General features: G+C 38.3%; 1 protein-coding gene, 1 long non-coding RNA gene and 1 pseudogene across 2 annotated transcripts; 1 reads left to right on the top strand and 2 right to left on the bottom strand.

Annotated features, from left to right (window-relative positions):
• Positions 1 to 5,814: 5,814 nt before the first annotated feature.
• Positions 5,815 to 6,153, bottom strand: LOC149185324 (putative protein phosphatase 2C 58 pseudogene; annotated as a pseudogene).
• A 7,539-nt stretch (positions 6,154 to 13,692) lies between these two features.
• LOC149185323 (putative protein phosphatase 2C 44) lies at positions 13,693 to 14,539 on the bottom strand. Its single transcript, XM_089415623.1, has 3 exons — positions 14,260 to 14,539; positions 13,993 to 14,090; positions 13,693 to 13,833 (listed from the first exon to the last, which is right to left on the bottom strand). The coding sequence occupies exons 1-3, from the start codon at positions 14,537 to 14,539 to the stop codon at positions 13,693 to 13,695; spliced, it is 519 nt and encodes a 172-aa protein (XP_089271749.1).
• Positions 14,540 to 15,501: 962 nt separating this feature from the next.
• LOC149185322 (uncharacterized) lies at positions 15,502 to 15,981 on the top strand. Its single transcript, XR_016257833.1, has 2 exons — positions 15,502 to 15,751; positions 15,882 to 15,981. It is a non-coding gene; the product is annotated as an uncharacterized LOC149185322 (long non-coding RNA).
• The last annotated feature ends 10,516 nt before the right edge of the window (positions 15,982 to 26,497 follow it).

Here is a 26,497-nt window from a genome sequence, read left to right as displayed (position 1 = left end):
TTAAAGTTCTTCTTTTATTACTTGCGTTGTTTAAGTAATGCTTAATATTGGTTCCATTTCTATAATGATGAAAATATGGTATCTCTTAATAGTTTTATAATTTGTATATGAACATAAATTTGTATAATATTTATAAACTTTGAGCCATTTATACAGATCCCTTTATATGGTTAACTCTGCATGATAATAGTATTTATTTATACAGTTGTTTTCTATTTTCAAAATTTCAGTTCTTAATGTCATGCATGAGATTGTGCAAGAGTCCTTGAGGAACTGTTTCTAGGATGGCTAATGGTGTGGCCTTGCGACTAACCCTCGAGGTTCTGTTATTATTCCTCATAACTTAATTAGGGTCTTTGTCCTATGGTTTAACTAATACCAGAGGATAGTTGAATGGTAATGGTTCCAGCTTCTCTTGTTGTTTTCAATTATACCATCTCTTTAAATCTCAACAAATTTTCAACATTTAGTTTTCTTTTATTTATCTAGTCTCTACTTGAAATAAAGAATAGAATCTATACGTATAATATGCATTTTCACATAGAGTTTCTCTATCTGATAATAAATGTTTAATGTGCAGCTAAGTGCTTTTCCTCCACGGACTCGCTTCTATAGGTTTCAACCCACTGTCAGGGTTTTGATGAGGTTCTTTCTTGATATTCATGTGTATAGACTTGCATGTGACTCTGCTAGAATTCTCCAAACAATACCGGAGTTGGGGTTTTTCTAGTTATTGATTGTATCAATTGGCCTTCTTAACCTACTAAATTGTGAATTCTTTAAATAAACCCTCGACACTGTTGAGAGGGGTTTACTGTAATGTTATGTTGTTACGTTTTTTTTAGAACTGTTCAGTACCTTCGTTTTGTTTAGTTGCGACTTCTTGTGGTAATGGTCTTCATTTGCTCCATGTGTCGGATGGTTATAAATCGTTACAGTTCTGTAGTTTCACACTATTTCATTATGTTTAAAGCTCTTCTTTTATTACTAGCGTTGTTTAAGTAATGCTTAATATTGGTTCCATTTCTATAATGATGAAAATATGGTATCTCTTAGTAGTTTTATAATTTGTATATGAACATAAATTTGTATAATATTTATAAACTTTGAGCCATTTATACAGATCCCTTTATATGGTTAACTCTGCATGATAATAGTATTTGTTTATACAGTTGTTTTCTATTTTCGAAATTTCAGTTCTTAATGTCATGCATGAGATTGTGCAAGAGTCCTTGAGGAACTGTTTCTAGGATGGCTAATGGTGTGGCCTTGCGACTAATCTTTGTCCTATGGTTTAACTAATAGTAATGGTTCCAGCTTCTCTTGTTGTTTTCAATTATACCATCTCTTTAAATCTCAACAAATTTTCAACATTTAGTTTTCTTTAAATTTTCAACATTTAGTTTTCTTTTATTTATCTAGTCTCTACTTGAAATAAAGAATAGACTCTATACATATAATATGCATTTTCACATAGAGTTTCTCTATCTGATAAAATTAAAAATCCAGAAAACAACCATATCTCTACTATCTCATTGTCATAAATTCACAGGGAAACAAGATCACACTTTTACATGCTCAACAATGCAGAAAAATAACAATATTCTTTCCATGTTATTCACACAATAGTAAATACAAACAAGAAACGAGGACTCCCCTCCAGTGCCACTCTGTACCTTTCTGCGCCATTGATTTTGTTGTTAGACTATAGAATTAATATTCACTGTCTGATTCAAAATGCTCCATTCATTATCCCTGGCAGCGCATGGCATCTGGCCGCGGCGCAAGAAAAGAGCGTTTACACGTAATTGGCTGGTACGTGGCTCCCTTGGAATGCTTTACGGGGAGACTTGGTCCACTCAACGGCCTTCACATCACAATTGATCCCATCCCATTTCAGAGTAATCAACCGATCCATATTTACATTAATTCTTCTAATTTTTCTGCCCATTTTTGGGTTTTATATAAAGAGTCTTTCGATTTACTTTGAGCTCCTCCTCTCATCATCGAATCCATCGGTGGGGTGGAGTTGTTGCTACACTAATCAATAATATGAAGGCTACAATAACCCAACAATCACCAGAAAATTATGAAGGCTACAATAACCCAACAATGACCAGAAAACTATCAGGTATTTATTATTTTTTAGAGTGCTAAATTTATGGATCTGCCTGTGTTTTTGAATTTTGCTGATCCATCTTTTTTTCTTATATTAATTCATCTATCCATCTCTTTACGGAAAAATACAACGAGAGGCTCATGGAAGCCAACGCTGGAACAAAAAATTGTACTTGAATCTATTCACAAAAGCGGTATTCATTCACCAACGTTGGAAGAGATACTAAGGATTACCAAACATTTGCAGCAGTATGGAAAAGTTGAAAATAAAAGTTCTGTCTGCAAGTATTTGATTCTGATTTGGAAGCATTTCCAACACAGCAAGAATCATTAGGCATTAAAAGGCTGATTATGTCTGAAATACGCAAATTGCAAATTTGTTTTGTGGTCTTGGAGAAAGGGGATAGCTATGAGGTTCAATACACACATTTCATCAATTTGCTTGACTTATCATTCTGCTTCCACATACTGTCTGTTTTAGCATTCTATTCGATTAGAAGAGAATTCTTTCCCATGTATACATTGTTAATTTGTAATAATATAATGCATCTTTGATTCAACTGGTGAGGTCGACGGAATGTACTGTCTGTTTTAGCATTCTATTTGATTAGAAGAGAATTCTTGCCCATGTATACATTGCTAATTTGTAATAATATAATGCATATTTGATTCAACTGGTGAGGTCGACAGAATGTAATCCAACAGCCTTACCTCCATTATCGCTACAGTTTTCCGCATTCCTATAGCATAAGTTAAGGGGTGACACTATGTGCAATTGAAGGGACTGGGCAGATAAATGCCCCTCGGATATGGCACCTAGGGAAAGGAAATCCTCTCTTTGCAATGCAGTTACTTGGGGCATCTTTCTTTAAGAACTTCAAAAAAGAACCTGGAGTTGTTGCTACACTAGTGAATAATATGAAGGCTACAATAACCCAACAATGACCAGAAAACTATCAGGTATTTATTGTTTTTTAGAGCGCTAGATTTATGGATCTGCCTGTGTTTTGAATTTTGTTGATCCATCTCTTTTTTTTATATTAATTTCATCACGTCAATTTGAAATGTTTTAAAAATGTTATGATTTCTGCTTACAGTTGCCAAACCTTTTCACTTCCTAAATGGTTAGTTCAGTAGTTCAGCGCTTCGTTGATAATAATACAATTCATCTACACAAACGTATATGATTCAATGCATGCACATTGATGTATAAGGGGCAGGGCTCCCATAAATTCCGGCTATCACATTTATAGTTTTGCACCCAACCTGTCTGACTTTATCACTTATTTTTGTTAACGCTATATGAGTTCCCATAATGTCTGAGAAATACATGAATTCTGTGAGATACATATAGCTAAACATCACCTTCGTCCTCGTTTTACTGAAAATCTAAAACATTTTATATCGTTGCTATTTTTTTGGCCGTTGATGTAGCCATTTTAATTTTTAGCATGCCCATTTAAATGATTTGATATGATTACTATCTGCTTTTATATGAGTACTGTCTGCTTTTTTTTGGGTCATTGATGCAACCATTTTAATTTTTAGGGTGCCTAGTTAAAACGTTTTATATGATTACTATCTTCTTTTACAGTTCATGCGCCCATTTTAAATTTTGGATTGTCCCCAGTGACCATAATGTCTGAGAAAGGCATCGAATTTTCTCATTGTAATAATATAAGACAACTAGGAGGGAGGAGTGCAATTGTTTTAGGGTTTTGTGCTATGTCAGAATTTGCCTATACAATTTTTATTTGGGGATGCTGGTTTGAAGTTTAAATGAATAATACTTCGGAATTTCAAAACTCTTATGGTCACCGGTTTCACATGGTAAAACATAGTACCCAATCCTTTAATCCTTTGGCTGATAATTTATTGTAATCGTTCGATGTGATTTGCATCGAGAATTTAATAGTTAAAGCATTCTCTAAGACTTTATGGCGAAAATTCGATATTATATATCTAAAAAAAAAAGTGATAGATCATTGGAATGCCCGTCGAGTGTGGGTTATCGAAAAAACTTGGGACTCACTTCTTTGCAAAAACTGTAATTATTTTACGGCGTTCTTCTCGGAAGGACTCCCTTCCAGTGCCCTGTGCCATTGATTTCGTTGTTAGACGATGGAATTAATATTCACCGTTTGATTCTAAGTGTTCGATTCATTATCCCTGGCCGCGCATGGCATCTGGCATCTGGCCGCGGCGCAAGAAAGGAGCGCTTACACGTAATTGGCTGAGGTACGTGGCTCCCTTGGAATGCTTTACGGGGAGACTTGGTCCACTCAATGGCCTTCGCATCACAATTGATCCCATCGCATTTCAGAGTAATCAACCGATCCATATTTCCATTAATTCCTCTAATTTCTCTGCCCATTTCTGGGTTTTATATAAAGAGTCTTTCGATTTACTTTCCTCCATAGGCGGGTTTCATATATCTCATCTTACTTTCATTGAGCTCCTCCTCTCATCATCGAATCCATCGGTGGGGTGGAGTTGTTGCTACACTAGTGAATAATATGAAGGCTACAATAACCCAACAATGACCAGAAAACTATCAGGTATTTATTGTTTTTTTAGAGTGCTAGATTTATGGATCTGCCTGTGTTTTTGAATTTTGTTGATCCATCTCTTATTCTTATATTAATTCATCTATCCATCTCTGTACGGAAAAATACAACGAGAGGCTCCACTCATCGATGGAAGCCAACGCTGGAACAAAAAACTGTACTTGAATCTATTCACAAAAGCGGCATTCATTCACCAACGTTGGAAGAGATACGGAGGATTACCAAACATTTGCAGCAGTATGGCAAAGTTGAAAACAAAAATTCTGTCTGCATGTATTTGATTCTGATTTGGAAGCATTGCCAACACAGCAAGAATCATTAGGCATTCAAAGGCTGATTATGTCTTAAATACGCAAATTGCAAATTTGTTTTGTGAAGGTCTTGGAGAAAGGGGATAGCTATGAGGTTCAATACACACATTTTATCAATTTGCTTGACCTATCATTCTACTTCCACATACTGTTTGTTTTAGCATTCTATTCGATTAGAAGAGAATTCTTGCCCATGTATACATTGCTAATTTGTAATAATATAATGCATCTTTGATTCAACTGGTGAGGTCGACGGAATGTTAAGCCAACCACCTTACCTCCATTCTCGCTACAGTTTTCTGCATTCCTATAGCATAAGTTAAGGGGTGACACTACGTGCAATTCCAGGGACTGGGCAGATAAATGCCCCTCAGATCTGGCACCTAGGGAAAGGAAATCCTCTCTTTGCAATGCAGTTACTTGGGGCATCTTTCTTTAAGAACTTCAAAAAAGAACCTCTCTAATATTCATATGAACTATTCGAGTAAAATTAATGACAATACAGTAATCAAAAAATTTCCTAGATGCTTTCTCCCATGAGATGAGTTTGCGAAAAAAAAAATATGCATGTAACAGTAACTATGCAAATAAGTAAATGATTGGAAAAAATGCCTTGCCTTCCACAATCCATCACTAGCCAAAATGAGAAATTTTGTGGTTGCATCTATGGTCGTGTCTCTCACACCTGGTTCTGAACTTAAATGAACTCGAGGTACATCTCCTAATATATAAAAAAAAAACACTATTAAGTATACAGTTTCTCCTGTGACCATTCAAATGTTACTCTTGAGCTAGACCATTAAGATAGAATTATAAAGTTACAAATCAAAAAAATTTCTCATTAAAATTAATCTTTGCACAACATTTGTAGTGGTGCCTGGCAGGAGTGTCACAAATCCACCCTTCTCGATGTTTTGGCGTTCAATACTTGGCTCATGATCAACAATCAGCTCAATAGCAATGCCGTTTTTACATATAACAGCCCTCGAATCCCCTGTTTTTGCTACAAAGAGTTTTTTCCCATCAACTAAAATAGCAGTGACTGCTGTGGAGCCACCGGGCCCTAAATCAGCTGCCTTTGCTAAAAATTTCCCATCAGTCCGGTTGTATGCATTCTTGATGGCACTTTCTGGGTCTGTCCAGAACTTCGTCTCCATTATTATCAGAGATACTTTTTAGCATTAAAATACTTAATTAGCATTTTACACCATACGAAACTTTGAAAATAGCAAGTGACAACCAATACAACGAATGGCAGATCTGTTGTAAAAGCATTTTACTGGATGTGCATTAGAGTCAGAAATCTCATCTAATATACAATTTTTTTCTAAAGAGTCATTTGAGAACCATCATATTTATATAAATGAAGGAAATTATCAAAAATGATAACGATTTTTCACAAACGCAATTTTTGCAATAAGGAAGCACTATTGCTTTATGCCATGACATAATGATACTATTGGGCGTTTTTTCTTTGGATAGGTGCAAGAGACAAATGAACATATAAGTATAGGAAATATATGAACAGTTTAAGCTATTTGAAAAATAGTGTATTTACGCATGAAACATATTCAACTAGAAATATGATGGGGAAAAACAAGAAATTCATTATATGTGAGAAGTAAAATGTTGGAGAATCTTCACCTTTGAGGTTTGAGAAATGGACATGGCAATATATCACAACTAGAAAAATCTTGTTCATTGATGCAGATCATTGTTACAATTAACAATATATATCATATGCCAAAGATAAAACACAGGAAATTAACCCATGAAGTCAATGCAAGTAGAAACACCATAATAGAACCAATAGAGGAAAAAACGAAATTGTTTCACAAGTTACAATCAAGTTAGGAAATTGAGATAAACATATGCAATTTGGAAAATGGAAAGAAACTTTGAACCTGCTCCAATTTAATGTATAATTTTAATTTTTGATTGACTAGCGATTGCAAAACAATACATGTCACAATACAATCAACTATAAAATTTAAATAGATGTTGTTAAATTCACAGAGACCTTCCAAGTATTCCCTATGATTCATGGATGCTAAACCAGGTAGACCATCAGCATTGATTACAAGTATTCCCCATGATTCATAGATGGTAAACCAGGTAGACAATCAGCATTGATTACAATGCATAACCCCAAAGGAATTGTAAGAGTTGAACTTGTGACATCCCATTTCTGAGAAGTTCAATGTCTAACTCCAAGGCCAATCAAGCCAACCCCAGGGCTCAAAAATAAGATAATAAAAATATATATACATTTCGTAATGAGGCGTGATACCTATCATCCAGCTCATAAAGGATATAGGTTGGTAACAATTGAAATAGACTTACAAATTAGCTAATTTAGAGAGTTTCATTGTGGGCAAAATCAAGAATCTCATTCTAGATTACGATTTAAGTTGGGAATCAAACCCTACTCAACTAATGAAAGGACTGAAATTTTCTAAACCCCTTTCCAACACTAATTTAAATATGTAGACTATAGATTGGCACTACCCAGGCACTCCCTAGTTGACATTATTAAGCAATGCATCAGTAGCTACAGAGTGATTGACACAGATGTGGATGCTTCTTCTCCCTCCTATACTTTTTACATCTATACCTAATGACAAGTAATGGGCACTTCCACAGTATGTTGTAACTAGTGTACTTTTGAGCCTCGTCGACCTCTCTTTTGGTCACCCACTGCCATTAATAAAACTAGTCTTATCTTATCTTCTGCCGTCTGTTAATAAGAAATGGTACCGTAATATAAAAACAATACTAAATAGCCAGGACCAACTCTCACCAATTTAGATCCTCATCTAGGTGAGCACTTAGTGTCTATACTTTCTTCGCCAGTGATTTCGTTGTTAGACGATGGAATTAATATTCACCATTTTATTCGAAGTGTTTGATTCATTATCCATGGCCACGCATCGCATCTGGAATCTGGCCGTGCATCGCATCTGTCATCTGGCAAGTATGCATTGCACTCTGAATCCTCCTGCGCTCTCTATTCATTAAGCAAAACGAGAAACTTCCAAGATGTGGATATCATGCCAGGGGGATCCATGAGCATCGTGAGAGAAAGCCCTACTGCTGCCATTGTCAAATTCAAGGCCGGAAGTATCGAGCCAGCCCATCACCATACCTTTGGGCATGATCTTATTGTTGTCAAATTCAAGGCCGGAAGTATCGAGCCAACCCATCACCATACCTTTGGGTATGATCTTCTTGTTGTGTCTGGATGATCTCGTTTGATAAAGTCAGCTTTCACACGGGGTAAGTGGTATCTCAGAATAAACAGGAAGCAAGCAAGCGGCATAGCATTGGAAATATGGTAGAAGAAGATATGGCCAGGTCCAAACCCCCGCATATCCTCAAAAGCTAGATTTCTCCATCGTTCTTACAAGTTTAGTAGGTTTATTTTAGTGTAAGGAGCCTCGAGGCACTCAAGATATTAACTACCCGTTGTTTGTCAGTTCGATTCCCAAACGAAATACAAACCCTCCGCCGTTGAATTTCCGAGGGTTTTAGCACAAATTATCATGCAGGCGCCCTGTCAAAGGTACAACTTTTTTACAGCTCGTTTGAGATCCAGTTTTGGGGTTCTGTTCTTTTGTTGTTGGGCTGAAATTGGGTTTACTCAGTGTTAGGTTATTTAGTTGTGTTAATTGAGTGATGCAAATCCTATCTAATTTTTATAGAAATTATAATTTTTTTTCTTGGTGGTTCACGATGTCTGACACATTGTCTGTGAATTTTCAAGGTTTTTGCAAATTTCATTATTATTTAAATTCAGGGTTTTGTTGTAATTGTGGTTCAATTTTGGCTGTAATTGATCTAGTGTTTATGTAAAATTGCAAGAGTAGGGTACAAGTCTAATCACTGCTCCTGGAGGTGATAACAGTTTCTTCAGTCTCCATTTCAGGTACATTCATTCTTGTTGTTAGTACCTTGTCTACGTATTCTATGCACAATTGCATTAAGTAGAGGTTATTTAGTTATTGCACATGAATTCCCGCACTTAATTTTATGACGGCCATGTTCTTTTTTGTTTGTTTGTTTAAATTATATTTATTTATTGCATATGCACTAGGAGGTATGAGCATAACAAGATCCACTAGGCACCGGTAGGTATAAGCATAACAAGATCCACTAGGCACCGGTAGGTGTGATTGCATTAGTTTTTAGTAGCAGGAACAAGAATCTAGCTGTATCTGTGCCTGGACAATCATGGTCGCCCTCCGAGCATAAGATCCAAACTGTAGCCACGTGGGTTAATGGCCATCGTATGTTTAGTACTATTTGTTGCATGACCCTTTGGTGGTATTTGCTGTTAATTACCTCCATTATTGCCCTCGGAGATTTGTAATCCTATTTTATCGCTGTTTAAAATGATTTGCTTCACGGCCCGACCTAGACTCGTTCACATCAATTTTTGTCATTTTATGAATTTTGTGGCTATTGATTAGCCAATACTGAATTTTTAGTGTTTCTAACTAGCCCATAGAGTAATGCTACCTCGAGGCTTGTACCCGTTGAAAGTTGTCACGTTCCTTGTATTGAATCTCCAAACTCTTTGGAATGGGAAGCTCTACCTTTTAACCCGCACATTAAAATTTCTACTGCTTTTAACAAGGTAGAACTTCTTGTAACCTATGGGAAGGCCATATACTCTTGTCTGTTACATGAACCTTTCATACACCTTTGTGTCAATTACCTTTATTTTTGCCCCAAGATATTCATCATCCATTTATAAATTGTTTGAAGTGATTGGCCCCGCTAATCGGGGAAAATTATTTACAACAATATTCACCATTTTATTTATTTTGTGAGTGTTGATTAGTTAGCCTTGATTGTTTAGTTTTCTAGCTATCCGAAAGAATAACACCACCTTCTCCCTCATGAAAGGTCCCTGTTTCTGGTATTGAATTTCCAATGGCTGTATTCAAGATGAGAGTAATGGAATTAAAGGTGCCATAAAGATGATGTTGATTTGTTACTTTGAATTATAGAAATCTATTGGGGTGTTTTTGGGCTTCCCTTATTTTTGTCCATCATAGCTAGGTAGAGATCATTGTATGAAATTTCTTTACTTTCTTGTTTAACAACAATGTAATAGTGGTTGGGTTGGGATAATTTGATTAACATATCTGATCATTATGTTCTATTTATTTTGACTTTAATGAAGTAGGTTATGACACAGTGCTTGCACAAATAAATGGTGTTCGGGCTAAGAGGCCATCGGATTTACCATCAGAGATGGTTTTAAAAAGAAAACGGTACCATGTTGAACCAGAGGCTGGTTATAACTCATCTGCACGGAAAGATGCAGACAGCAATGATGAAGATGGTGATGACTTTGAGAAGCACATATCAGAGGAATATTATCAGACCATACTTGGGGAACATACACAAAAGTTCAACAAAGCCAATAAGTTGAAAGCAGCAGTAGCTGCTGCTGCCCACATAGGTCCCTCCACTGCAAAGCGTACATCAAACAGGAAAGGTCGGAAATTAAGTCATGGCTCTCAGATGGTTCTAAAAGATGAGAGGACTCCACATGGATTAGACATTCCTGCTTTGGCAGGTCCTCACATAGATGATGCAGTCCAGAATCTGTGGAATTACAACCATCTTGACATTGCTCCAGAACATGGTCCTCATACAACAACATCTGGTTTATTGGAGATAGCAGAGGGAGTTACTTTTGAAATTCCGCCAGTTTATGACAAATTAGCACCACTTCTTAACTTGCCAAACTTTACAGATGTTCGAATAGAGGAGAGTTTTTTGAAGGGTAGGCTAGATTTGAGATCTTTGTCTGCCATGATGGTTGCTGATAAAAGGATTAGATGTCAGAACTGTGCTGGAATGGGAGAACCTTCCACAAAGTATGAGACTCCTTAGGGCAGGTTGAAAGCACTATCATCATCATGTGACTTAAGCCAAAAGTTCTGTCTGCAAGTATTTGATTCTGATTTGGAGGCATTGCCAACACAGCAAGAATCATTAGGCATTCAAAGGCTGATTATGTCTGAAATAGAAAAATTGCAATTTTTTTATGTGAAGGTCTTGGAGAAAGGGGATAGCTATGAGGTTCAATACACACATTTTTCAATTTTCTTGACTTATCATTCTGCTTCCACATAATGTCTGTTTTAGCATTCTATTCGATTAGAAGAGAATTCTTGCCCATGTATACATTGCTAATTTGTAATACTATAATGCATCTTTGCATATTTTTTGTCACTAAGAATCAGTGCTTCGATTTGGGCCCCGGGAGGTTGGTGTCCCTTCCTAATTGCAACAATTTTCGTCATGCTTGTGGGTTGGAACATGCATGTTTTTCTTATATCACCCTTCACTCTGCTTTTTGCTATCTTTGAAGGAGTTTATCTATCATATGTATTGAATAAGGCGCCACAGGGTGGTTGGTGTCCCTTCATCATTGCAACAATTTTTCTGACCATAATGTTCTCTTGGAAATAAGGAAGGTAGAAAAAGTATAAATATTTAGCACATAGAAAACTCAGCATTGAAGGTTTGAATGGATTGGTTGTCGGGGTGAATTCACTTGTACCAGGAATTCATTTCTTTTGCAGTGACCTTATTTCTGACTTACCACCGATTATTGAGCATTATGTAAAGAATGTGGGGTCTCGGCATGAAGTTCTTGTCATTGTCACCATAAGAATGGTTCCAGTCAAGACAATACTTTTGTTGGAGAGATTTATGGTTGGAAAACTAGAGCCAAAAGGTGTCAATACTTTTGTTGGATAGAATTATGGTTGGAAAACTAGAGCCAAAAGGTGTATATAAATGTGTAGCCCAATCTGGTTACAAAGATGTCCAAACATTGAAGGATCTGAATTTATCAACCAGGTTTTTGAAAGCATAAAAGACTATCTCAAGCTTAGAGGAACTCATTCCTCCTCACATGACATAAGTTATGCAAGCAGAAATACAGTGGAAGAAAGTAAATACTCTTAGATGAGGATTTGTAGTAGATTGAATTGGCAAAGAATACAAGGTTTGTGTATGTTCTAGGAAAAACCACATTGAAGACTAATAAGAGCACTGGGCCTTTTGAAGGATTAATGATTGACAAGCTCTACAGGTTTCTCCAAAACAATTGCAGGTTGACTTTGTCTCCCTACAATATACCACTTGTGCATTTACTTCAAGTCAGAATGGTGCAAGAAATTTAGAGTTCGTTCACACAAAACTGTTAGAAGACAATGAAATTATAAGCTTTTACTCATAATAAAGCTTTTAGGGCCTTAAAGTTCCTGATCACTCAAAAATAAGATATAATTTTGTACTATTGTTACTATTTTAATAGATTTATAAGATTTCAAAATGCAAATTTCTGTTGAGATCAGAAGAAATAAGCATTGAGTTTTTTACCATTTCTGCAATAAATCATGAATCATGTAGAGTGAACTGGTACATACATGTTTAATGTTTTGTGACTGGTGGAATGGAAAAAAATGATAACAACTCATTACTTTTCAGTTTCAATCCTTCTTTTACAGTAAGGCTCTTATCTTTTGATGAAATGCAAAGGCTGGTAAATTAAAATTTTCAAGAAATCCTAGGTAGAGTTTGTTAAGAGGGAATTTTAAATTTTAATAGTAACTCCTTTTTATCCTTTGTCCTCGGAAATTTGTATTGTAGCCACTTTAGCAGCCATTGTAGCCAGTCAAGCATTGATTACAGCAACATTCTCAATCATAAGATAGTCCATGGCTCTTAGTTGCTTCCCTCGAGTGAATATTGTGAATACCTCACAAAATTACGAGGGTTAGATCTATTCACCTGAAGTTAACTATGTTCTCATGGTTATCTGCCTTGCAATTGTCATAGGATTCCATACAATCCTGAATATTGAATAGTGAAATATGACAGAATGAAATTAGATGTCCAAATAATAATAAATATGACTTGGAACTCAATCCTTGAAAATATTTTTTCCTCTCGTTGGCCCATTATCAGCTCAGCATTGGCATGTTTGTTGCGGTTTACAGTGATGATGGCTCCTCTTCTGGCTCTCACTCTGACCTCGTTATTGCTCTTCCTCAAACTTCCCAAGTCCTAGCTACTTCCACGAAACATTTTCTGGTGCAACACTACTACTGGAATGCTTTCCTCTAACTTACTTCATTGTCTAGGGATAACACCTCTGGATTTTCCCCCCTTTTTGAGTCCACCCGGATCCCTTTTCCATCTTATTCTCTACTTTTCCTTTCTTTCCTTAACATAGATTTTAGACTGTTTCAGAGATGCTCTAGGCAGTCAATCGTTGTTCTTCCCAGTCCTGTTGACCTGTTTTGGTCATTTGAGCTCATTACAGATTTTAGGCTTTTCAGAGATGCTCTATGCACCTCCTTATTGCTATTCTCAATCGTTCTTCTACCTCTTCCCAATCGGTAGGTTTAATATAGTTTGACATAACTAAACTTGCTGTCAATGTGTTTTTCCTTCTGGAGAAATTGTGATCTCGATTGAAACTTCAGAATATTTGATCTATATTCTTTGATGTTTTAAAAGTATTTATGTTAATAATTACGTATCATTTCCATAGAAGATTTTATTTTCCCAACAGGCATTGATTCAACTGGTGAGGTCGACGGAATGTTAAGCCAACCACCTTACCTCCATTCTCGCTACAGTTTTCTGCATTCCTATAGCTTAAGTTAAGCGGTGACACTATGTGCAATTCCAGGGACTGGGCAGATAAATGCCCCTCGGATCTGGTACCTAGGGACAGGAAATCCTCTCTTTGCAATGCAGTTACTTGGGGCATCTTTCTTTAAGCACTTCAAAAAAGAACCTCTCTGATATTCAGATGAACTACTCGAGTAAAATTAATGACAATACAGTAATCAAAAAATTTCCTAGATGCTTTCTCCCATGAGATAAGTTTGCGAATAAAAAAAAATATGCATGTAACAGTAACTATGAAAATAAGTAAATGATTGGAAAAAATGCCTTGCCTTCCTCAGTCCATCGCTAATGAGAAATTTTTTGGTTGCATCTATGGTCGTGTCTCTCACATCTGGTTCTGAACTTAAATGAACTCGAGGTACATCTCCTAATATATAAAAAAAAAAACGCCATTAAGTATACAGTTTCTCCCTCTGACCATTCAAATGTTACTCTTGAGCTAGACCATTAAGATAGAATTAGAAAGTTACAAATCAAAAAATTATTTAAGTATGTTCTCATTAAAATTAATCTCTGCACAACATTCGTAGTGGTACCTGGCAAGAGTGTCACAAATCCACCCTTCTCGATGTTTTGGCGTTCAATACTTGGCTCATGATCAACAGTCAGCTCAATAGCAATGCCGTTTTTACATATAACAGCCCTGGAATCCCCTGTATTTGCTACAAAGAGTTTTTTCCCATCAACTAAAATAGCAGCGACTGCTGTGGAGCCATCGGGCCCTAAATCAGCTGCCTTTGCTAAAAATTTCCCATCAATCCGGTTGTATGCATTCTTAGTGGCACTTTCTGGGTTTGTCCAGAACTTCGGCTCCATTATTATCAGAGATACTTGTTAGCATTAAAATACTTAATTAGCATTTTACACCATACAAAACTTTGAAAATAGCAAGTGACAACCAGTACAACAAATGGCAGATCAGTTGTAAAAGCATTTTACTGGATGTGCATTAGAGTTAGAAATCTCATGTAATATACAATTTTTTTCTAAAGAGTCATTTGAGAACCATAATATTTATATAAATGAAGGAAATTATCACATGTCACTATTCTTCTACACACTATTATTTAGAAAATATCCATATTCAGCATACACATAACTAACAATTTCAATTGCAACTCATTATCATCCACTCTTGCTTTCAACAATGCCCATTCGCATGTCGCTATTCTTCCACACTCTATGCCTTACGGCGTTTCCTTTGCAACATCATGTGCAAATGCTAATAATAATGTTGTAAATTAGAAAATTAATAAAGACTTGAAACACAAAAAGAAACGATACACACTTTCGCTGCGCATTTTGTTCAACGTTCCTTTATTCCATAGCGTATAGTAAAAGGTGATGCATGTAACTGGTGAACTAATTGGTATGGATGTTGTGACACATAATGAGGTATGCCATGTATCCATTACATATGAGACCATCTATTACCACGTGCCCATCACATGTCACGCTATGTGCTACATACATTAACACTTGTCTTTCATCGTTCATTGTCAATTTACCCAAAGCATTTGGCTTTAGAGGTGTAGATAACAGAATTTTTGTGCTACCAAATTCCGTGTGTGTTTTATTTCCATCAGCATTTTTTCGAGCACAGCTTTTACCTTCATTAAAGGATTTGGTTTTGTGTGTTCAACTTTCTAGCAGTTACAGGTTCTGGTTTTGTGTGTTCAGCTTTCTAGCAGTTACAGGTTCTATCCACGCTCATTACTTGGAGATTCACTTTGATGCTAATGATACCTGGAAGAAAAAATGAACGGAAACCACTTTTAGCATAGTTGAATTGGATACCTACAGCAGTGACTGACACTATTGAATTGGATAGTTATCTCGTGGTAATGACCTCTGCATTTTGGTAACCATTAAGGAAATGCGTTTTTGTTGCAGAACTGTTTCAGAAGTTGTTTCGACAAGACCTTTTAGTTGCAAGTCTCTTCTGAAATTTCTTGATTGGGGATTGCGAACTGTTCTCCCCTTTCTTTTCCACCCTTGGCACCTGCTCATCAACATGATTCCCACGTGGTAATATGTTTTGGAAACCTTACTTTCGTCATTATTATTGTTCATGTCTAAATGGTTTGTTGATTGAGGTTATTGTTCATGCCTAAATGTGGTTTGTTGATTGAGGTTCTTATTGTGTTTTCCTTTACAGGGATGCATGGGATATGGCCGCTGAAATTTGTCTTTCTCAGCTTCCAACTTTGCTTAGTGATTCAAATGTGGAGTTTCAGGTAAGTTCTCGCCATGCTGAATTGTATATACAATCTAAATTTTCACTTATACCAAACTTGCACTACAAATAAAACAAATAAACTGCAGTCCCGTCACCTCCAAACATGATATCCCCCATCTTAGATGGTGCAAACCAACATCTTCTCCTAGTCATGATATTCCTATTTTGTTTGCACTTGTGTTCAAACAAAATGTCCCTCCTTGTTATAGTAGCAACAAAAGACTTTCTTCCTTCAAGATTCTCTCGACTATGAATTTCCTCCTTTTAAATTACATTGTTCAAATTTCCTTCTTGTTTTTTTTGAATTTATAAATGCGCTGCTCTTTTTGAAAATTAAAGAACTGTTGTAAAACAGTTTGACCTTTGTACCAAGTCTTAGTTTTCAGTTAAATGAATTGTCTTTGCGTTACTTTTTCTGGCGTTTTGTCTTTAATAAATGAATGAATGAATTTGTGTATTGTTTGTTTTCTGTGTGTGTTGAGTATTGTGCTCTGTTATTGTCAATTGAATATGATCTTGCTTTTAAAAAGGCGCATGAACGAAATATTGAACATTGGAAAAAGGATTGCTTCATTGATGATAAAGAAACTGGCCTGGAATTTGTGTCTATATCGATTGTTTAGAGTTCTTGTGGTACATAGCAGCATAGGAGATGAGCGGAGGCTACAGAAAAATGACTTTACAGAAAAATGACTTTAAGCTGACACAAATTGATTAGTTTTATACGTTTGGTAAGTAATGTATTCAGAATCCTCCCTCTGAATTTATATGATGACTTGTATGTGTTAGGTTGATTTTTATCTTAAAATAATTATGTTGATAAGTTATTTTTACCTTAATTACATTATGGAGGTGGTTATCATTAAGAGAATTAGTTTAGAAATTTAATACTTTGGTAAATAATTGATTATTTTACCTTAATCACACTATGGAGGTGGTTAACATTAAAGAGAATTGGTACATTATTTACAAAGTGTCTCTCCCAACAAAAGATGAAGAATTTAATTTTGATTATCAGCCTAATCACATTAAGAAAATAGTTTTCCCTTCAGAATGTCAATTGTTTTGATCCTGGGTAATAGCGTGTATAAAAATTCTCTTTTCTATTAAAATTCAAACACCATCGCACTCTGTAAAATTCCACCAAAAATATTCCTGTTTATCAAATATTCAGTTGGATGTCATAGATTATTTTCAATGAACATAAAACTTTGAATCCTTGTTGATTTTGGTATGGACATGAATTCAAATGATTTATCAGGAAGTATTTGTCCATCTTTGAGTAATCTTACAAAACTCTACTAGTTCATTCTACTGTGTGCCTAACTCTACTGATTCATTCTACTGTGTGCCTGGCCTTACAGGTGGAATCAGGTGGCTCAGATTTTTGGTGCATTCGGTCTTTTGTGATCAGACCCATCTCCAGTATCTCATGGCAACTCAAGCTCAAGCCTCAGCAAGCAACCATCAAGAGCATTCCGAGTCTTTCTCCACCCCCAGTTAAAATGCCACTTAGTTCCTGTTGCGTTATCTCTTTTAAGTCATTCTCTTTCCTCTCCATTTTCAATTACAGGCCCACCTTCAATCGCATAAAACACTCATACTCTATCAGTCAATGTACACCCGATTCAATAACCCACAACTTCAACCCCTTTCAGATCACCTTCAAAAACCTGGGTATTTCTCAGTTGATATATGCACAGCACAAAAACAACTTTCTCAAGGATGTGGGTAAGCAAACTCTGTCAATGGCATCCATGCTCTTGTTCACCTTTCTTATTCAGAAAGTGCAGTTGACACCATCTTTAGCAATTACCCAAATCCTAAACTTAGACTTTCAATCCAACATGGCCTCAAAAGAGCCAGAAGCAATAAAAATCCCAGACCTTCAGCTACCCAACAACTTCACCAATGTTATTGACATAGCCAGGGTCTTGACATAGCCAGGGTCTTATCTCCAGCCCTTGAAGATTTCACAAGAGTTGCAGGCTTTGGAGGACGAGTCAGAGTGGAAAACGAGAATCCTTACAAGGTCTAGGCCATCCCCATCTCCTTCAAATAAATCCTTCAGGGACCTATGGCACCCTGATGACAGGACTGTGATTATAGTAGAGGACATCTCTTCCCCAAACATATTGAATTTCGGCATAGGATTAATAGTGGGTTCCAGGCTTCCTCGTCAATCCTTCGGTGAGCTGCAGGCCAGGTATGGGAATCAGTTTTAACTTTTTTGTATCGGAAGAGGGCTATCAGGCAGCCCTTTTGAATACAATTGATGCCATCAAGCAGTGCCTTGTTAGGGAAGAGGGATGCAATAACGTGCCTAGTTTGACAGATGTCCTGTACTTTTTAACTCTTGCGACATCCATTGCTAGGGTTGTGTGTTTGGGTTTGCTACCCAGCTTAGCCCTCAGGGCAGAGTGGAGGGTTCATGGCAGTGGGTTTTTCTTCTTTCTCCCCTGTGGCTATTGTTATTTCCTTTGTTTGGGATACTTCCAATTGTGCAGAGAACTTCGGATTGGGAGCCTTTGGTAAAGAACAACTTAGGGTTTTTAGGAGCAGCTGCTTCTTTTTATCTGACACCCATCTTTGGAAAATCACCTATTGAGAAAAAATGATTTAACTCTAATATAAAAGTCTGGGAATTTTTTATTTTGCAGAATTTTAGGGCTCAAATGCAACTCATGTTTATTAGTATCATTAGGAGGGTTACAATGGTTGCTTATAAATTTTTTCAGTATAGCCTTATGTTAAGGGTTGTCCCTTTGGCATATCTCCCTGTGGCATATCTAAACCTATCTCTCTTATATGGGACTATTAATCCACGGTTTGCATCGAAGGAAATGGAGATATAACACTGAGAGTGATCATGCAGGACTACATAAATTAATGGGTCTCCTTCACATATCCACCATGCTCTGTAGTGATTGTAATTAGTTGTAAAGTTCCCAAGTCTGACATTCTTTGTGCTCAACAGCCTCCTTCACATATCCACCATGCTCTGTAGTGATTGTAATTAGCTGTAAAGTTCCCAAGTCTGACATTCTTTGTGCTCAGCAGCCCTGTTATTTTGTTATTCTGCTTTTAGTTACATTCATCAGAGAATAAATTTCGTTTTGATTTGTGTAAAATAAACCTTTTATTGCAGGCATTATATTGTTTTTTATTTCAGGATGTGGTTACTCCAGACTCATGAATTTTCTGAATGTATGGCAATGAGGCCTGTTGGCTAGTTGAATTGTTTATGAATTAAACATTCAAGTACCACATTAATTGTCGACCAGGGAAAGTCTTTTTATTTCAAAGGCACTGCGTACTGTATGTACTTAAAGTCTAAAAGCATCGAAAGCTGTAGTATACGTAATTCTTACGCTATGTCAATACAGTACTTGTCAAAATGAAAACAATTAAGTAAAACTACAAATATGAAAAGCAAAATAATGGACGCTCTGTTGGCAGAGGATCAGGACCCTATCCTCCAGATGGGGATGTTCAGCACCTGCCCCTGTAATCAGAATTACTGATGCACACTGCACTCTCATTCACCGGTGAGAACAAACTCAAAGATCAATGAAACAGAGTACTAGTAAAACAAAGAATGCCAGACGTAATGCTATCAAATCCAAACAGAGTACCAAAGAGAAATTACTGCACACTCACACACTTGACAGGAAAGTAAATGGGTGAATCTTGTGAGGAAGGTGGGCCCAGTCCTTCTCACAAGATTCCCCAGGAAAACGAAGACGGAATTAAGTGCTCAAAACAGTTTTATATTCATCTGCCAAAAAGATTAAATACAACAGAGTTCAGACTTGCTGATGTTCTCAGAATCTCAGTTACAGACTGACCATAGCCACCGACTAACTCCCGTTTCATGTAGATGTCTCCTCTTTATAGAGGAGACATCTATTACAATAGAATATTACAGCCTGTTCAGTTAACCCCTTTTGTCAAAAATAAGCAATTCAGAGTGCTGTTACAACAATATGATAATACATTCTTTTCTTGAGCTTTAGCTGTTACACGGCGGGTACTGACTTTGACTGTCTTCTCGGGCTCTTCATATTCCTTCGCCATTTCCCCATGCTGTTCATGCTGACTGTGTTCTTCCTTCTTTAGACTTTCCGCTTGATTATGCCACGTCACAATTCTCTAGATAGCTGCCATCTGTTGTTCGTGGCTGTTACAAAATGGCTTGGTTTAGGTAATTGCTGTTGCTGGTGTTGCAGCAACTGCGTAGTTGTTGTTTCTGGTGTTGCAGCAACTGCGTAGTTGTTGTTTCTAGTGTTGCAGCACTGCGTAGTTGCTGTTTTTAGTATTACAGCAACTATTCATTATAACTCCTGCAAGCTTAAGACAATTATTTGACAATTTAGTCAGCGTTTTCCAAGGATAAGTACAAAGATATTCACGAATATGAAATAAACAATTAAACATAGACATGCGGAAGGTTACTTCATACCTTGGGGTTAATATGTCATTATAAAATAAAAGCTTTCACTTATGACTGCAAAAAGGGTAATTACACGGCAAAAGATAAGGTCAAAAATAGGTCAATTGTGAGTCCCAACATCCCCCCCAACTGAAGAGATTGCATGTCCCCATGCAATGTCTACTCTGAGTCTGAGTCGGAGAACTGGGACGAACAATGAAGATTACTAAGACAATAGCTGTAGGGAGTAACATCAAACTTGTCTCTGAAACCACAAATAGTTCGCAATTGTTTCCATACTGCTGCCTCTTCTCTGTTAGAAAGTCGAAACTGACCCTTATACTGATCACCCGGTAACCATAAAAGTGGGAACTTGAATTTGTAACCTATCCAGTTTTCTGCACAGATTTGCATGCTTTCAACATACCGAGGTACCCTTGATAATGCTACTTGCAGATTTGCTGGGTTATACGGGTGATATTCTTTCCTTTCTGCGGGGCAGTTATCCCAAAATAATTTATTTGCTTTCACAGCCAATGATGCTTTGGTTTTTATATACTGCTGACAGTATGTTAGGACCTCTGTTCGCAGTCTCATAACATGATCCTTCATCTTATCATTTTCTATCATTTTTAAATGTTGCAAAATGAAAGTGGCAGCATTTTGTGGTTCAGCCCGAATCCACAAAAGGCAATTCTGTTCGTTCTGGACGCCTGAGACATAGGCATTTTTCCAGGTGAGCTGATTTGCCAAAAAGGAAATGAAAGCTCTCAGTTGTATATCACCTGCTACAGGTGTCATATTCATGTTTCTTTCTTCAGATACTGCCTCATTATGGAGGTATAATTCACATAGCAGGTTTTGGTCACTTTTGGGTGCTTCTGCAAAAGTTTTCATAAACTGATCTGTTGTGACCACTTGATAAGGCCTCCCCTCCTTGATGGCCTTCAGCTGAATAAATGCAAGCCTTTCCCTTAAGAATGTGGCATAGTTGAAGGAGGGTTTCCTTGCGGCGAGCATCCTTTGGCATAACTCAAACATCAGGGACATCCTGTGTTTCAGCTCCTTAATTTCTTTATACTGGGCCCTGCACTGTTCCAGTGCTTCCCAGTTCCTATAGGCATGATCAAACCAGGTCCCCTTCTATTGTTCAAATGCTTTCCCTTGGGATTGATGGTATTCTCTCCACCATATGCGTTTCACTTCCAGAAAACTTTATGTTTCTACACATGCATCTTTAACAGTGGGAGGCTCTGTTTGCATACACGCATCAACCAAAATCATCTGTTCTGTCGAAGTGGGCTGGGATGATCCAGCATCTTTTTCTTCATCTTCCACCAGAACTTCTTCCTCTTGCTAGTCTAATTCATTGTTCTCTAGATTGATTTTGGTGGTCCGGGGTGAATCTGTCTGTTTTTCTTCTTCTGTTCCTTGCTTCAATTCTTCCTTGTTTCCTTCTGAGACTGTTTGCTCTTTTTGCATAGTAGTCTGGGTAGGCCGGGGTGAATCTGTATCTTCTTCCTTTTTCTCCTGCATAGCATCGGGAAGCTCCTTTGTTTGTTTTTGTGCAGCCTCTGAAGAACTTACTGGTTCTTGTGTGTCAGTAAGTTCTTGATCTTGTACAGCTTCAGGTGGACTTACTGGTTCTTGTGTATCAGCAGGTCTTACCGACTGCATTTCTTCTAAGGATCCTGTTGGTTCTTGTGTAACAACAGGGTTCTCTTTCTGCACTTCCTCTGAAACTGGTTTCTCTATCTGCACTTCCTGTGAAACCCCTGTTGGTGCTTGTGTGTCAACAGGGTTCTCTTTCTGCACTTCCTCTGAAACAGGTTCGTTCATCTGCACGTTCTCAGGGCTTTCTGACTGTGCTTTTTCTGAAGCTCCTGTTGGTTCTTGTGTGTCAACAGGGCTTGCTGACTGTGCTTTTTCTACGGATCCTGTTGGTTCTTGTGTAGCAACAGGTCTTTCTGTTTCAACAGAAAATTGTGAAATTTTTACTTCAGCATCATCAGATTCCTTTGTTTCATTTTCAGCCTCGGGGGCTTCCTCTATTGGTTCCTGCACTAACCTATACCCTGCCTGAGCATATATCTCGCCACAACTTGTACACAGATATTCGATATCTTTGCTTTTCTCTGCTGCCGAGGCTGCTCTTGCTAAAACATGCAGACTGAATTCTTCTTGATAAGCTTCCTTGATTCTTATTATCTCTTCCTGGTAATCCTGAATCTGAGCTTTCAGAAACTCAATTTCCTCTTGCAGGGCGGGTATAGTAGGCTGATCCTTTGAGACGGTGAATTCCAGTGGAGGCAGAGGTTCTGCTACGTCAATTTGGTCAATATTTCCCACAGGTGGTTCTTGTGTGTCACCTGGGGTAGTGGCTGGTTCTTGTGTTGCGGCCACTTGCTCACTATCATTCTGGGTGTCGGCAGCTGGTTCTTGTGTATCAGCTGTCTTAAGATATGATGCCATGAAGCTATGAACGCTCTGCATCTCAGCCTCTGTGGGTGAGGGAGAAGGGTTTCGGGAAGTGGCCGGAGTACGGGGTTTTAAAACAATGGATGGTGGGCTGGAGGGCTCAGGGGATCCAACTACTGCCGATTTTCGTTTTGGTAAAAAGGCAGGGAATTGAGGTGTTTTTCTCTTCCTGCTGGCTCTTGTGCCCGGAGCAGTAGTCGGGGTGGTGGGTGCTTTGGTTGAAACCCTCGTTCTTCTTCTTTTTACTGGGGTTTTCTTTGCCTGCTGCTTTTTTCGTTTAAGCTGCATAATTGGGATATTATCTTCAGAATCATCAGTGGAGATACTGAGTATGGGGGCGGGAGAATTGGTTCTTTTGGGCGACACAGTTAATTCCACTGCTTCTTGTTCATTTTCTGTAACATGCAGAGGTTTTTGCTGGGGTTGTTCGGGGGTATGCTCTGTCTGCTGAGGGTTTTCCGAAGGGGTTTGCTCAGGGGTGTCGTCCGTTTGTTGAGGAGGCTCCTGGTCTTGCTGAGGTATATCCTCAGCTTGACGAGGGGTTTCCTCTTCTTGATGAGGACTACCCTGCACAGGCTGTGGACTTCTTTCCTCTGGACGGGGATTAATGGGGGGTGGAGGGATGTTCAGAGGAAGAGCCCTGTTAATTAGCAGTTGAACTAGGCGATGGTGTTTTAGGGAGAGGGCTGGATTCTTCGCTTTCATAGCATATCGTGCCATATTTTTAAGACAACCCAGCAAATAATATGGCATATTCAATAATTGACCATTTCTTAAGTGATTTAACAGAACGAAGTCGTGCTGGTAGATTACCTGGTAACGACCTTCGCATGTTAGATACTGCTTGACGAATTCGGCGACTCTTGGCCATGGTTGAGGTAGCGACCGCAATGCTACACCTCTGCCCTTGGTTTCTACTTCCTCGCCCGGCCAGAGAAAGTCTTGCTACGCGTTCAGAATCAAGTGCTTCCTGCTGAACCATCTCGTACCAGTGGTTGGGAGTCCGGTGACTTCGGCTATGAATTCTTCCGTAAACGGAACTTGAATTCCTTGGACGACAGAGAATCCTTCTGTCAAATTACATGTGAATTCCAGGACTTGCTGCTCGTCAAAGTCCGGAAGTCTCCTGAAATATTCTATCCATCCGGCTTGCAGGAAAATTTGGTAAATTTCCGGAAAGAGCTCCAGAACTGCTGTCGTGCCTGGTTCATGAGTGATAAGGGTTCCTCCCATGGCTGTTGTTTCGGTAAATCTTCAGAATTCAGAGCCGAGCTACCGATTTTAACTCAGAGTATACATTACAATGGTAACGTGCTGTAGTTTTTACATACAACCGGGAGAATTAAGGGTGGCAGTGGTTGGCGTGGTTATCCATTATGGAAATTGCTTTGGTAACCCCCCCTTTCCTACGTGTGAATGATATGATTGGGGAATGCAATCATTTGATGGACCTATCACCCTTTTTCCGCTTATCTATTATTTAATGCTTATTCATAAACGTGCGTACCTTTGTCCTTTACCTTTTTGGATCGCTGCGTCAAAAAGTCTTTTCTCGTCCGCTGTCAAATTGTAATCATTACTGCGGATCTGAAAGCACGGGAATATGATAATAACGGAAAATGACGGTGCGGTTCTGTAATCATCACGAAAGGTGATGTGTTTCGTGTGGAAAGGATATTTCGGATCAGGGAGCACTGTCGTGGCACCGAGATTGGTGTTGCGGCCACAGAGAATTACCGTTGGGCAACGGGGAATGTGCTGGAATAATGGAACTAGTGTTACAGCAACAGGAATAATGTTGGGACAACGGGAAGTGGTGTTGCAGCAACGGGAAGTGGTGTTGCAGCGACGGGAAGTGGTGTTGCAGCAACGGGGAGTGGTGTTGCAGCAACGGGGAGTGGTGTTGCAGCAACAGGGAATGGTGTTGCAGCAACAGGGAATGGTGTTGCAGCAACAGGAAAAATGTTGGGAGAACTGGAAGTGGTGTTGCAGCAACGGAGGAATGGCGTTGCAGCAACAGAATGGTGTTGCAGCAACCGGAAATGGTGTTGCAGCAACAGGAATTCGGAGTCCGCCCCATAGTTCCTTTTGCAACCTTTGCTCTCAGCTACTTCCCATGCTACATCTGCAAAATCTTGAAATATAATATTGCAATCCTTGGCAGGATTTATTAGTTCCTAAAAAAATTCTAATCCTAATAATTACATAAATAATAGAAATTCAAGTGTTCTGAGGGACGGCAAGTTCCTCTAGAAAAGAATACTGTTTTATTGCCATGCAAGTAGCTTTGAAGTCCTCTTTGGAAACCGGCCGCTGATACAACCGAAGTCAGTAGCCATTCACCAACAGTGGTGTTCTGCTTCCATCGATTGTTACTAGTCTAACTGTTCCATTTGGGAAAACAGTATCCACCTCATACGGTCCCAGCCATCTTGTTCTCAGCTTCCCTTGAAAGTTCTCGAAACGTGAGTCGTAAAGAAGAGCCCAGTCACCTTTCTGGAACTGCTTTCGCTTAATGGTTCTGTCATGCCATCTGCTCCTTTGTTGCTGTATCATAGTTGTTTGGTGGACGACATCCAGTCTTTTCTCGTCCAGTTCCTGCAACTGCTGCAACCTAGCTGTCTGTGCATCAGTTAAATCAAGGTTAACAGCTAAAGCAGTTCTTAAGGTTTTAATTTCAAATTCTACAGGAAAAATAGCATTCTTTCCATAAACCAATTCATAGGGTGAAAATCCTGTTGTATTTCTCCAGGTGGTTCTGTAGGCCCAAAGAGCCTCGGGCAAATGCTGAAACCAGTCCCTTCTATTCTCCTTTATTGTTTTTGTTAAGATAGCTTCTATGACCTTGTTTGTGCTTTCCACCTGCCCATTCGCTTGGGGGTGGTAAGGTGTGGTCATCTTATGTTTGATATGATATTTCTGAAGCGTATCTTTGAAACCGTGGGAATTAAAAGGAGGCCCTCCATCAGTGACTAATTCTCTGGGTAGTCCAAATCTAACGAATATTTCTTCAAATAGGAATGTTAATACTGCCTCTTCATTAGCTTTGATGAGTGCTTTGGCTTCTACCCATTTAGTCATGTAATCTGTACATACTAAAATGTAAACTCTTTGATTGGATGGAGGGTTAATAGGACCTACAAAATCTAATGCCCATTTCTCAAAGGGTTCGAGAGTTACCTGAGGGTTGAGTGGCATTTCATCCCTATGGTTGGGCTGGCCCATTCTTTGGCAGCTGTCACAAGCCTTCACATATTTTTTTGCGTCTTTAAAAAGTGATGGCCAGTAATATCCCATTCTAAGTACCTTGTGAGCTGTTCTTTTATCTGCAAAATGTCCTCCACAAGGACCATCGTGACAAGCTTTCAATATGTCATAAATCTCATCTTCCCCAACGCATCTCCTGATTTCTTGATCTATCCCTGTATGGAACAGACACCCGCTTATCCAGCTGTACCTAGCACTTTGCTGGATGATTTTTCTTCTTTCTCTGTGTGATAGGTGGGATGGCAATTTTCCTGCAACTAAATAATTAGCAATGTCTGCATACCAAGGTGAGTGAGCAGATACTGCAAATAGATACTCATCAGGAAAAGAGTCATCTACTGGAATATTTTCATTGGTT

The sequence above is a fragment of the Pinus tabuliformis genome, chromosome 3_2 (genome assembly GCF_031772625.1).
Source record: "Pinus tabuliformis cultivar Carrire ecotype Pingquan chromosome 3_2, CPIR1, whole genome shotgun sequence".
Classification (NCBI taxonomy): domain Eukaryota; kingdom Viridiplantae; phylum Streptophyta; class Pinopsida; order Pinales; family Pinaceae; genus Pinus; species Pinus tabuliformis.
This window is presented reverse-complemented; position numbering and strand designations above follow the sequence as displayed.

Bases quoted from the DNA above. Each gene is read 5' to 3' on its own strand.
- LOC149185323 (XM_089415623.1), bottom strand. From the start codon at position 14,539: ATGGAGCCGAAGTTCTGGACAAACCCAGAAAGTGCCACTAAGAATGCA. The intron at 14,091-14,259 runs GTACCACTACGA...TTTATATATTAG, and splicing joins ATTTGTGACACTCTTGCCAG to GAGATGTACCTCGAGTTCAT. The intron at 13,834-13,992 runs GCAAGGCATTTT...TCTGAATATCAG, and splicing joins TTAGCGATGGACTGAGGAAG to AGAGGTTCTTTTTTGAAGTG.